Raw genomic sequence first — 13,620 nt, forward strand, 5'->3', positions numbered from 1 at the left:
CTAAAAAGTGTGGTAGGAACAAGTTATTCGTGAGGTTATTGAGAAATAAACTGTCAATCTGAACATAATACCCAGCTATGCACTACGATGCCACAGCTCCAATGTGTACATCCAGGACATTTTATTTCATCCACGGTAACACTTCCCAAAACTTAACTCAATACTGCAACTTTGTGATTTATCGTAGGTAAAATGAACCAACCTAACTTGGGATATGCAAGTTAGGTTGCTTCCATTATCACCAATAAAACCTATAATGTAGCAGTATTTGGTCAGTTTTGGGAAGTGCTCCTTTAGATGAGACAAAATGTCTTGGGTAAACAATGGAGCAGAGGTGTTATTGGAGCACATGGGTGTAAATTAATGCTCGGGGCAGAAAAAATCGGAAAAATAACCATATCCAAAAATTTTCCTCAATCTTTTGGGCTTTCATGTAATGTAATACGTACTGTATCTAATACCTGTATAAAATATTTTCTGATGTTACTTGTTTAGTATTACCCAGTTATGTATCTCTGGAGAAAATGTTCATGTTAGATATGGAGCAAAGTTCAAGTAACGCATCAATCATTACGATGTATACAGTACTGTACTGTAATGTGACAATGTACTGTAAAACTAAACGTAAGTACCTGAACATGCTGTGGCCACACATACATTTACTGTTTATGCTTTAGCAAATGGGAAGAAAACCATTTTTGCACTTTTATTTGATTTGACCAGAAAGAATCGGAATGCTTGTGCAAGTATACCAGCACTTTTAGACTACAGGTATTTTTCTATTGAGAAAAACTTTCTTTCCTCAAGAAAATCCCCCAAATGGCAGGAAATTGCAATTTTTGTACAATAATGCTTTGATTTACGAAAGGCTACATTCCTCAAAAAACTTTTGTAAATCTAAACCATTTTCCCGTTGACTGTCATTATATAAAAGGAGATACAGTACCTGTATGTACAGTATCACATTTATTTAATTCATATAAGAATATATTCTACTTAGAGGAAACTGTAGGTGGTTGGTGTTTAGGGTGATGGACCGATGATGTTGCAGAGTGGTGGTAGATGATGGTGTTACTGGGAGGATGATGGTGTAGCAACTGCCACTACTACCTTCATGTGACATATTATCTGTACAGTATATGTAAATATAAACACAGAAATGTTGCCACACATTAGCCTGCACGACAGTACATACTGTACACTGTTTACTGTCCAAGTTCAGCACGGGATGCTCTTGGTTGCCTATTTCAGCAACTCGACATCTTCCAATATTACAAAAAAGTATGGTTAACGTTTTTTGTAAAAGCAGGGGTTTCTTTCATTTATTGAAGTGCTGGAAACCCCCCAAATATATATATATATATATATACAGGTATATATATATATATATATATATATATATATATATATATATATATATATATATATATATATATATATATATATATATATATATATATATATATATATATATATATATATATATATATATATATATATATATATATATATATATATATATATATATATATATATATATATATTATATTATATAAAATATTAGCAAATTTTTTAAAATTGAAGCACACATGTACAAATGGGGCTCTGGCCTTGCTGAGTTATCCCAAATTCCGACTTATCGAGGCACTTCCATTTCCTACAAAAATACAACAATAAAAAAATATCGACCCATTTATGTGTACATACAGTATACTGTATGTAATTACTAAATGTTAAAAAGTATCACATACCAGCACTGCAGGTGAAGAATGAGGCATCATAGTAGATGACACAGATACATGGTAGGTGACACAGAGGTATGGTAGCTGACAGAGGCATGGTAGGTGATGCAGGTGGCCAGATATGCCAAGATTTTCCCAGATAATTTTATATACAGGTATTGACATTTACTGAGTTACAGGTATACTAATACATTCTGAGACCATATCCATGCCAAGTTATATAAAATTCCGAGTTATCGAGGGTTTACTGTATTTGTACTTCTGTAGTTCTTTGTATAATTGATGGACTTCCATCTGCCACATAGTCATTGCCATATGTGATGTTTGACGCCATATGTGATGTTTGACCTGTTGACAAATGCTTCCCATAGACCTTTTCATATGTTACCTAACCAAACCTTCCCTAATGTACCCTCACCTGACCTAAAATAATGTGCTGTACAGATTTCCATCTTATAGTATATTCTCACGAGGACCTGACATAAAACGTTGGAAGAGATAAAAAATACCAAATGGTTGCATCTCTCTTTTTGTCACTAAATTTCTATGGTTATGTATTGTTACGACCCTCCTCCATCACCACTTACCCAGCTTCCACCACTGTTACCAGCGGCAAGGGTTGTGTGTACAGAAACAGTTGATGTCTCGAGTTTTTTGAATTACCACTGGCTGTACCGCCAGTCAATGGTAACTTCCCGACGATTGGTATCAGTGTACAGACAAACAACAGGAAGGTAGATTTCCACCAGGTCACAGAAACACACTTGTGCACTGTATTCTTCTTTAATAAACACTAATTCTTCACAACACTGTCAACAGGGTAATGGCTTCACAGTGTACAATTCCTTAGTCTTCTCTTATATTAATTACAACAATTCCACAATACTTGCACAACAATTGTCTCTAGTTGTTCTGCGAAGCTTATTCTTTACACTATGAACAGAAGCGAGTGACTAATTGCCCCTAGGCTGTCCGCACCCACTTATATACTCCTCGTCAGACACTTCTCGAACATCCTAGAATCACCCAGAGACGTCTGGGAGATTCTAGAATGTTCTACTCTGATCAAAGCTTACAATAATAAATAAATCAGAACAAAAATGACACAATACATTCTAGAATATTCTTACATAATTAATGCATCACCATGTACACAAAAATTTCACTAAATTTGCCAAAATAACTGCTGCATGGAACAGAAAAGAATCAAAACACCTAGTTTACAAAATTATAATACAAAATTATGCCTCAGCATAACACTACCCCCTCCCTAATCCTTGTGTCGTACCGACACACTCATTCACTATACTGTACAGTATACTGTACTGTACATAATAAACCTGAAACTTGGTAGGTCTCATCTTCTTCCGCTGCTGCTGCCACCTACGTATTGGGATGTCTTCAGAGATCTCCCTTGGTGCAGCAACCTCGGTCACATCCTCAGATCAGTCCCCCTTACCTGTCACGTCCAATTCCACGTAGAGGGAACAGTGCTCCTCTTCCTGGTCCATGGTCGGGTTCCCTGGATTGGTATGGTCCTGAGTTCTTTTTGGATCTCCGGTCTGGTCCTCGTCTTTGGTAGGTGGCTACTCCTCGGAGTCTTCCCAGGTGTACTGCCCTGACCCATGATACTGCCACAGACGATTGACGTGGACTACCTTCGGCTGAGCCTTTCTTCATCCCCTGATCCGGTAGGTCACATCTGAAAGGCGTTCCACTACAGTGTGTGGTACTTCCCATGGACTCTGCAGCTTCGGTGACTGACCCTTCTTCTGCAGAGGGTTATACAGCCAGACCTTATCACCGTCCTTGTAATAGATCTAGCTTGCTTTGACATCATGGATGCGCTTCTTCACTTCACCTAAGAACTCCAGAGCTCCTCGAATTTGATGGTGGACCTCCATCAACCTTTCTTGGAGGCTTTTGATGTAACTGGTGGTTTCTTCAAGAAGTTTTTCATCAGGTGGTCTTCCTGTCAGCAGGTCCACTGGCGGCCGCAGTTCATGACCCAGCATCAGTTATGTCGGTGTGTATCCAGTTGACTTGTGGGCAGCTGACTGATATGCCATCAGCAGAGCAGGCAGTTTCTGGTTCCATTCAGTCTGCCCCTTAACACAGTACTTGTCCATTTCTTGTCCCAAGGTTCACTTAAACTTTTCGACCATTCCATCTGACTGTGGCCGAAGTGGAGTGGTCTTAGTTTTCCTTATACCCAACAGTTTACAACACTTGCTGAACACAGCTAAATCAAAATTTCTGCCCTGGTCTGAGTGCAACTCGTGGTGCACACCAAACTGGCAGAAGAACTGGTCCACCAGTACCCTGGCAAGTCATGGCTTTCTGATTTGGGATGGCATAAACTTCTGGCCATTTATTGAAGTAATCCATTGCCACACAGATGTAGCTTTTCCCATCTGTACTGAATGGCAGAGGTCCTTCAGTATCCACTGCGACCCTCTCCTTTGGTGCACCTGCATGATGCAACTGCCGTGGGGCAAGCGGGTATAGCTTTGGTCCCTTCTTGGTGCAGCAGACATCGCATGAACGGCACCATTCTTCCACATCCTTATGCATGCCAACCCAGTAAAACCTTTGCTGCGGGCGACTCAGGGGCTTCTTCACTCCCAGATGTCCACTGGTTAGATTGTTATATATCTCCTTCAGGATCTCTTAACCTCATCTTCCCGGGAAGTACTGTCTGCCAGTACCTGTTGAGGCGATTGGTAGCCACCCACTGGCACTGTAGCAGACCATCCTTCAGCCAAAGAACATCCCACTGTGCCCAGTAGGTTTTAGTCGTAGGATTTGCTCCAGAGATCGTCTCCCTTGCTGGCTGGACTGAGCTCTGGTTCATCCACTTGACCATTGGTCTTCCAGCTGCAGCTTCTCAAGGCCTTCCCCAGCAGAGTGCTGGATCCTCCTCCACTGTTCTTCTCTCTGTTCTTGCTGTAGTTGTATCTTTTCTTTGCTCTGTTCTTGCAGTAATTGTTTCTGTTCTCTTTTTGTGCTTGTAGCTGTTCTTGCAACATTGTTTGTTGCTGCTTCTGTTCTTCCCATTGTGTTAGTAGGAATTGCATCAGATCAGCCATGGAAATCTCCCCTTACCTGGCCTGGCTTCTGGTCTGGATACCGACACCTTTCACCTTGAGTGATATCACACTGCTAGGCTATCCCACTCCTGACACCAATGTTACGACCCCCCCTCCATCACCGTTGACCCAGCCTCCACCGCTGGTTACCAGCATCTAGGGTCGTGTGTACAGAAACAGTTCTCACTGGCTGTCCCGCCAGTCTCCGGTGACTTCCCAACGATTGGTATCAGTGTACCGACAAACAACAGGAAGGTAGAATTCCACTGTAGTATTCTTCTTTAATAAACACTAATTCTTCACAACACTGGTCAAGGTCCCTGCAACTTCTCTGCTTCAAAGCCATGTTCACTAATAAATTTAATGAAAGATTTGGTGTACTATTGGAGAACATGTAAATGAACTCTGCGGGTAATATTATTAATCACATTACAGTAAACCCTCAATAACTCGATATTTGATAACTCGGAATTTCACATACGTAACTTAGCATGGATATGGTCTCGGAATGTATTATAGTATAACTCAGGAATTGCAGAGATATATAAAATTATCTGGGAAAATCTTGGAATATCTGGCAACCTGCATCACTACCATGCCTCTGTCACCTACTATACCTCTGTGTTACCTACCATGCATCTGTGTCACCTACTATGATGCTTCATTCTTCACCTGCAGTGCTGATAAGCATTACTTTTTTACATTTAGTAATTACATGCACACATACATAGGTCTATAATTTTTTAGTGTTGTATTTTTGTAGGAGGGGGAAGTGCCTTGATAAGTCAGAATTTGGGATAACTTGGCAAAGCCAGAGCCCCATATGTGCTAAGTTAATGAGGGTTTACTGTACCTTCATTCTCATCAATTATATTGGAATTAATAGTCATCAGACCAATCCGCTCCAATCATGGTTTTCAGGTGTCTGGTTGGCTGAAGCCATTTAGATAGCATGAAACCAAGACTGGAGTTATAGCTCCTGGTAAAATTTCCCATGCCCAGGAGTTGGATCTCGATCACCCTAGTTGAGACACGGAGATACAGTACAGTACTTTTTTGTCTGTTTGAACACAAGCGAAGTATTACGATATTCAGGTCTCCTCTCCCTGGCTGGTATATTTATATGACACTGGCTCTGTAGTCGTCCACTATTGACTTATTCTTCCATACTTTATTGATGTGGCATATGATGGCATTATCAGATGGGGACTGAACTGTTTCTTCCAACAGTGAGTTCCACATACTGTACAGTATGTGTTCCTCTGAAAAAGTATATTTTCTTATGTATTGTCTGCACCAAACCTTTTATAGTGTCAATGTACTGAATCAGTATGTCCTCTAACTGCATTGAGTTCTCAGTTTTAATAGCTATCTCGCCCAGTTTCTTATCACCAATTCCTGCAGTAATCCTTTACTGTACAGTATTGTTCTGATTCATACAGTTCTTAATGTTTGGTGTTGTGGGAGGCTTTTGACTTTGTTTACATCACACTGTAAGGTTTATATAAATGATAACACCCTAACTCAAGGTCCAGCTAGTATGTGTGTGTGTGTTCGGGCTGATTGACACCACCCACACCAGGTTAAGGTGGTGGTGGTGTTATAATGTTATTGCTGTACTGTGCTTCAACAACTAAGATCTTTAAGCATGTAACAAAGCTAATACAGTAATTACACTATTGCATCACTATTTAAAAATTATGAGAGATAAAACTCTTGTTAGGTTGAGGAGAATCAGGTTTAGTTGATGGGTATTCCAATCCATTTTTATTAAACAGCCTATCATTTGAAGTCCTTTGTGGGGTTTTTACTCTTTGCTCTATGTATGGTGTGGGGTGGTTCTGCAGCGTTTATATATTATTTCACCTTATATCCACATGCCTTTATGGTGATTAACCTCATCAAGAGCCTGGGGGTAAACAGTGGAAGTCTCTGGAAGACTTTGGGCTAAACTGATTTTCACTTCACTAGAGATTTGGATGAATCAGACCTAATCAGGCTTCTCCATACTTTTTGGGGAAAATTTCATTTTTCATAAAAATAGTTTGGTGTAGTTAATGAGTTTATTTCAACATTACATGATCTATTTGGACTCTACCGCAATAACCAAAAAATGCGAGAATAATGCGGATTAGAACAAATGGTGGTCTGGTTAACTGGGAGACCATTAAAAAAATAATAGTAAAGTAAAACTGTCCTACAGGTTAACTATTGGATAAGTGTGTTTATAAACTACTCTGCAGTTATACAGTTCACCATGAATATAGACAATATACAGTAGGTACACTATACAGTGCATGTAGGCTGAGGGAGTATACAGTTTTCTGTGTGCTGAGACAGTGTAGGTAAACAACACTGGTTAACAGTAAGGCAACTTGATCAGGGATAGGTGACAAAGCTGTCAGGTGATTATTTTCAGGAGGGTTCTTTGCTTTGGCTTAGGCATGGTCTCTAATCAGTAATACAAGGTAACATGTATACAGGAGTAATAGTAAAAGTTAATTTGATAGGAATCAACAAGCATTGCATTGTGCTTGGACTGTCTTTACTTACTTTTATCCTCTTCACCACTGATCGGATCGTTAGCCACTTGGGCGATCGGTTATGAGAGGCTGGTGGATCACAATCACAGTACAGTATTATATTCTGTGGTTTATTAAAAATATAGAAACTCACTCTCTTCTCTTGCTGTAGCTTCATCTGTTATGTTAATCTTTGTTTATCTTTAAATTGTTTGATACTTTAACTTGTATTGATGTGGTCTTATAGTTTGTTCCAGTCTATTATAGCTGGAAAGAAAGTATTATTCACTTGACTGCAGACACCAAGTACCATAAAGTTTTGTTCACTCCCTCTAGTGCCTTGCCAGTTCATATCCCTAATCCTTAAAAAGTTGGTTGTTAGATACTCTGGGCACAGTTGATTCACTCTGTCCGCAACACTTAATATGTTCAGTGATTGAAGAACTTCGTGACCATGATCTCTGGCTTTCATGTCAAGAGTGAACCTCACCGTCTTGTTTTGAACAGTTAGCAGCTTGCACTTTAGTTATGTGTTAAGGCAGAGTACAATGACGAGCAGGAATAGTCCAAGTGATTGTATGAGCGCCAAGCAGAGGGTCCTACGGGCATCTGCTGAGAGGTATTTAGTATTTCTATAGAGAAATTTTATTTTTGCATTACTTTTTTCAACAATACAAGTATAATCTATTATCAATTCACCAGACAAACAAGAGTCAAAAGTTAGTCCAAGGTATTTTACTGAAGTTACAGTTGAGGTGAGTTCATCCCCACATTACTGTGCTGTACAATGAATTCATTTATCCTTTTGGGTCTTCTTTTTTATCTCAATAATATTGTTTCAGTCTTTCAGAGATATAAGGATAATTTGATCATCAATGTTCTACCAGCTGACCCTGGGGTTGTCATGCACCAAGTCTTGTGTTTACTGGTGTTCTGCACACATCTCATTCTACATTATGTACTTTGGCTCTATGGGTATTTCTATAATTTTTGTTTTTACAGTACAGTATTTCACTGTTTCATCACCGTGGAAAACCCAAACGGTGGTGTTGGTGGTGTTAGGCAAATCAAGTGTATAGGAATACAAGCAATGCTGATGAACAACAGGAAATACAGTATATAAGCATTTGTCTTAATTGGATACACTGTACCACCTGACTTATCCCAAGGGATTGTCCACTGAGTCTGACTTGCCACCTCTTCATTTAGGTGATATAAGCAAGTTAGTTATAATAATTTTCTTATTTCTCTGTGTTTGTTATACAATACAAGTACAGTATCTCAATATTTGTTTATTATATTTATTGGAACAAGGATGTAACTAGTTACTGTAATTTTTCATAAAATGGCTGAAAATGGTTTCATTTTATCCCGGAAAACTCCTCTGTAAAACAGTATCAAGAAATTTGAGAAATCCAGGCACTCTGTCGTATCCTCCAGTTAGTTTGGTTTACAGGGTATTTACTGTATAATTCTGTTTCAGCACACCAGAGAATTTCCTCCCAATTTCAGGCCTGATCCACCAATGGACCAAGAAGAATAATCTATCCAAAGGATTAGCCGATGCCTTGTCACAAAGTGGATGTTGCTGGCTCTCGATCAATTCATTTCAGTAGTTGTACAGTACTTGCCAACAGTGCATAGCAGAGACATGACCAATCGTCCAGGCAGCTAACGAGCCGATCAATGGTGAAGAGGATTTTTGTATTATTATTATGGGAGTATCCCACCCGGGCACTGGTCAATGACCCACATCAGGGCCTGGGGCTGAAAATATGAAAAATAATAATAATAATAATTAATAAAAATACAAATTAATAAAAATTATAAAAAATATTAAATACCTGTACAGTATATAGTAATAATAATAATAAAGGACCATCAATAAATACAAAAATTGAAAAAAAGGATCAATAGTGAGAAATGATATACGGTATGTACAGTATGTTGTGTTGTCAAAGTAAGAGAAACAATTGAAACTCTGTAATTGTGTGTAAATGAGGCAGAAAGTCAGATCAGCAACCTGGGACTTTGTCACAATTTTTGTGATGGCATATGGCAGCAGGGTCTACCGTTAGACAGTACATTATGCTTCCAATATCTTCCCAGGCGGTAGAACCACCCTGTTTAGTAGCTGCCTACGACATTAAATTGTAACATGCAGTAAGTAGCCTTTAGCTAACTACTAACACTGAGGACTGTGTAGCTGTGCCAGAACCCCTTAAGTAAAGTTCATTTATCAGAGATGGATCAATTGTCTCCAAACTTATATGTGGTGTGAACAATGGAACCACCTGTTCAGTGGAAGGTGTGGTTGCGAATGAATGAGTAATTACCTATTATAGTTCTCCAATTACCTTTCTGTTTCAGGTTAAAGACAGCAAAGAAGAGTAAACAATGCAACCACAACAGAATCTTTTAAGAGTAATAGCAAGTGGGCTGTTGTTATGTATACCACGATTCTCTCTGACTGCGGAGGTTAAACACATCACACACTGGAATGCTGACTGGGGACCACAGCCAGATAATGTCACAGACTTCACTACTTTTCTGTAAGTTTATCTTAGTACAAGTAATTGTTACTTCAGTCAAAGACCTTTACTTAATCCTATAGCGACAAAACATAAAGATGGATGCATTGATAGTAATACTTTAGTAGTTTTAGTTTGTTGGGTAAATTAAGGGAAATTTTGCATTTGATTTTTGAAGAAAATTTGTTAATATACTGTAGTTTTGGCATTGCCAATGTTAATAAATAAAATGTAAAAGAGGAGCTACAGCAAAACTTCCAACTAAAGTGTGTTGTGAAAGCATCTCTACTTTTTTCCTGATGCATAATGATATTTTACATCCTGTAGTGATATTGTACAGCCTGAGACTTGTCTAATGCATCTCAATGAAACTGTAATCAGAAACTTCAAATACATCATATTAAGAAATTAAAGTAAATACCCAATTTATGTTTTATCATTTACAGTACAGTACTGTACTATACAGTACTGTATTTACTGTATATAAATATTAATGTGGGACTGGTGCTTAATATTACTATACTTCACAAACAAAAGACACGAATCAGTTGAACATGTAATGTCGAATTTGAACTTTAAACATTGTATAACCACACCACGCTTAAAACTTTGAGGATGGAATCACGCTGTAGCCAACATTTTTATGCAAAAGTTCGCGTTTTACAAACAGCTTTCCCCTATTCATCAATCGCGTTGCAACCAATTTGCGTTGACAAAACACGCTTTGTAGCAGAAATGACTAACTGGTATGAGGGCTGTGATGTCATTCAAGACAGTGGCCAGCATTCAGCTTGCTGGATCTCGCGAAATTCACGATATTTTACGCCAAATATAAGACTTGGTTACATTAGGTAGTGCTCCCGAAATGAAATCGCGCAAAATGTGAGATCTTACTGTACTCTGTTTTGGTGACTCTGAAGTGACTTTTTCTATATTTTTGTGACTAAAGTGGTCTGCATCTGTTGTTGTGAACAAGTGCTTTTGCTCTGTTTTTGTGATTGTGAAGTGAGCAGTGTAACTTAGAAAATGTCTGGGAAGGCCAAGGCACCCAGGAAAACCACGTCCCTAGAGGTCAAGCTTGACATTGTGAAGCAGCATGAGACTCCCCAGAGGCTGTGTGGGAGTCAGAGAGACATGTCTACTCCACCTTCAAGAGTTCCCTTAGCCTCGAAGTGGACATGTAATGATGATCAGACTTATTCTTGATGATGTGGTGAGTTTTGTGTGTGCTGTAGGTATTGTATAGTATTAGTGAAGAGTTTTGTTTGTGATACATGTGGGTGTCAGACTGGCAAGGAATGTATCCCATTGAACCCCATGCTATAATGATCCCAATTTACGACATTTTGACCTGCGATGGGTTTTCAAGGATGTAACCCCATCATAAATAGCGGATACTGTAATCATTATTGTAAGTTTCATATTGCAGATCTCTTAACTAATGTGAACCTTAACAGTTAAGGAGGACATTTTCAAAAGAAACCATTTTCATTAATGTTATTTTCTGTTTACAGATGGTATGGATATTCTTCTAATAAATTTAATTTTACACAAGAGGATTTTAAAGCATTTGTAGAATGCACGACAGGCAGACGACAATGCCCAACAATTGACAAAGATCTACCCCTGTCAAAACTGACAGACTGTAATGTAAACAGAGCATTATCCCCATCTCAGTGCAACATGTTAAAAGCAGTAAGTTGGTTATTTAATTTATTATTGTTCTATACAGAATAGAGCTTTAAGAAAGTGAGTAAATAGAAATGAAACTGTGTATAGTGACAAGCAACTTGTTGATGAAGCTGTACTCACTTTTGGCCCCCTTGCAGAACATCAGGTGTCGCGGTCTTTAACAGGGAGCCTCTTGATCTTTTTGTTACAGGTACCTGTAGCTACACACCTTTTTCCTATAATAGCTGATCATTTTTCTGAGTCTTCCAGCAGATTTATTATGCATGGTGCTACTTGACAAGTCCTGTTCTGGATTAAGTATTGTGGGATATGATTATGGGTGTAGGAGATCCCTTACATCAGGGGTGGCAAACGTTTTTGAGAGCTTGTGCCCAAATTGGCGATAATATTCTGAAAAATTCTCTCGCGTGCCTGTGAGAATTTTGAGCAGAAGATTATTATTATTATTATTATTATTATTATTATTATTATTATTATTATTATTATTATTATTATTATTATTATTATTATTATTATTATTATACTGCCTGTATTGGTATTTTACAAAATTTTTAAAAGGATTCTTAGAGAAGTCTGTTTAGGCAACCAGTAACTCTTCCGAATTGTTTTAAATGGGACAGTTTTAGGAATTACATGTTATTTTAACTAGTAATTCACAAGAGGTAAAATTAATGAATTACCTGAAAATAATAATGGACCTTCATTTTAGAAGAAAGGAGTCCTCTTGCTTACTTACGTGTATTAATTTTTTTTACGATTAACAAAAGTATAACAGAGAGAGATTGAAATAAATGAAAGCAATTTAGAAAAAGCCTGTTCAAAAAATTATTAATATCAATGTTTTTAAAAAGACAATTGAAAGATAACATCATTTATAAAGAGTACTGGACCTTATAACCAATATATGAAATGTGATAGTGAAATTATAATCTTTGGTTCATATTATAAAACAAAACAAAATTCAAGGAAAGGAAAATAAGCTTATTTTACTCTGTGAGACTTTTGCTGCTGCACCAACGATGACATTTTATATCAGGATTGTATTTGGTTGTTTTGAGAGCTATGCATGCAGCACTAGTTTCATCAGTAAGTCTATTCCTATAATTAGACTTGACAAAGTTCATAACTGAAAACAATGACTCACATGAATATGTAGATGAAAATTCTGTTAATACTGCCATTGCTAAATTTTTCAGACAGTCAAATGTTTCAGGAATGGAATTCCAGAGTTTCAGAACCTCATATACTGTAATTTTTGGCACTGATCCAGTCACTAACCAATCTCTCAATATTTTCTAGTTCAGCTCTTAAGTTGACAAATTTTTGCCTCCAAATTTAGCTGTTTTGTAAATCAGTCAGTTGCATCTCAAAATTATCCATATCAATCCACTGCAACATTTTCGAATTAAGTTTGTCTAATGTTACAATGTCTGCACAGTTTATGAATTTTGCAGTTCCTTCAAATGACCTGAACTTAGTAAATCTTCAAGAAAATTGTTCAGTAGTTGAATCAATGATACTCGAAAATTGCATTTGAAGGCTCTGAATGTCTGTTTTCTTATGAATTTCAAGATCAGTTATGTGTTTTTTTTTAGGTTTGGGAAATATTTAAAAGTGCCATTGTCGACATCACGTTTAAAAATTTTCAGTTTGATTTCAAAGGCTTTCATGTTATCAAACATAACATCAAGTGATTTGCCAGATCCCTGTAATTTGGTGTTCAAGTCATTTAATTGTGAGGAGAAATCTGTAAAAAAAACATCAATCTACAAATCCACACGTTAGATAATTCTTGACAAGAAAATTTTTCATTATTCAAAAACAGATGAATTTCATCAAAACACTCAACAAATGTTTAAGGACAGAACCTCGACTAAGCCAACGAACGTTATTGTACATAAGTAGTCCTGTGTACACCGAATTCACCTCCTCAGTAAATTCTGAAATTGTCTTTTTTTCAAAGCATGTGCAGAAATAAAATTGACTACCTTGGTTACAATTTTCATCACTTCTTCAAGTTCTTTAAGGCCAGCTTTTGCACACA

The 13,620-nt window shown here is 37.6% G+C and overlaps 2 protein-coding genes across 4 annotated transcripts in view; one reads left to right on the forward strand and one right to left on the reverse strand.

Moving 5' to 3' along the window:
- LOC121860437 (repetin-like) overlaps window positions 1-3,757 on the reverse strand; it is a 44,107-nt gene extending 40,350 nt beyond the window's left edge. The window contains exons 1-2 of the mRNA XM_042357596.1: window positions 3,604-3,757; window positions 3,202-3,514 (exon numbers count right to left, since the gene is read on the reverse strand). Of these exons, the coding sequence (XP_042213530.1) occupies window positions 3,202-3,514; window positions 3,604-3,757 (467 nt within the window). The remainder of the gene's footprint in view (window positions 1-3,201; window positions 3,515-3,603) is intronic.
- Window positions 1-13,620, forward strand: part of LOC121860427 (metal cation symporter ZIP14-like) — a 53,568-nt gene that overhangs the window by 8,198 nt on the left and 31,750 nt on the right. For all 3 annotated transcript variants that reach the window (XM_042357584.1, XM_042357583.1, XM_042357585.1), the window contains exons 2-3: window positions 9,724-9,905; window positions 11,399-11,579. In XM_042357584.1, the coding sequence (XP_042213518.1) occupies window positions 9,751-9,905; window positions 11,399-11,579 (336 nt within the window). In that variant the 5' untranslated portion in view covers window positions 9,724-9,750. The remainder of the gene's footprint in view (window positions 1-9,723; window positions 9,906-11,398; window positions 11,580-13,620) is intronic.

This window comes from Homarus americanus, unplaced genomic scaffold (genome assembly GCF_018991925.1).
Source record: "Homarus americanus isolate GMGI-L3 unplaced genomic scaffold, GMGI_Hamer_2.0 scaffold28051, whole genome shotgun sequence".
NCBI classification, from domain to species: domain Eukaryota; kingdom Metazoa; phylum Arthropoda; class Malacostraca; order Decapoda; family Nephropidae; genus Homarus; species Homarus americanus.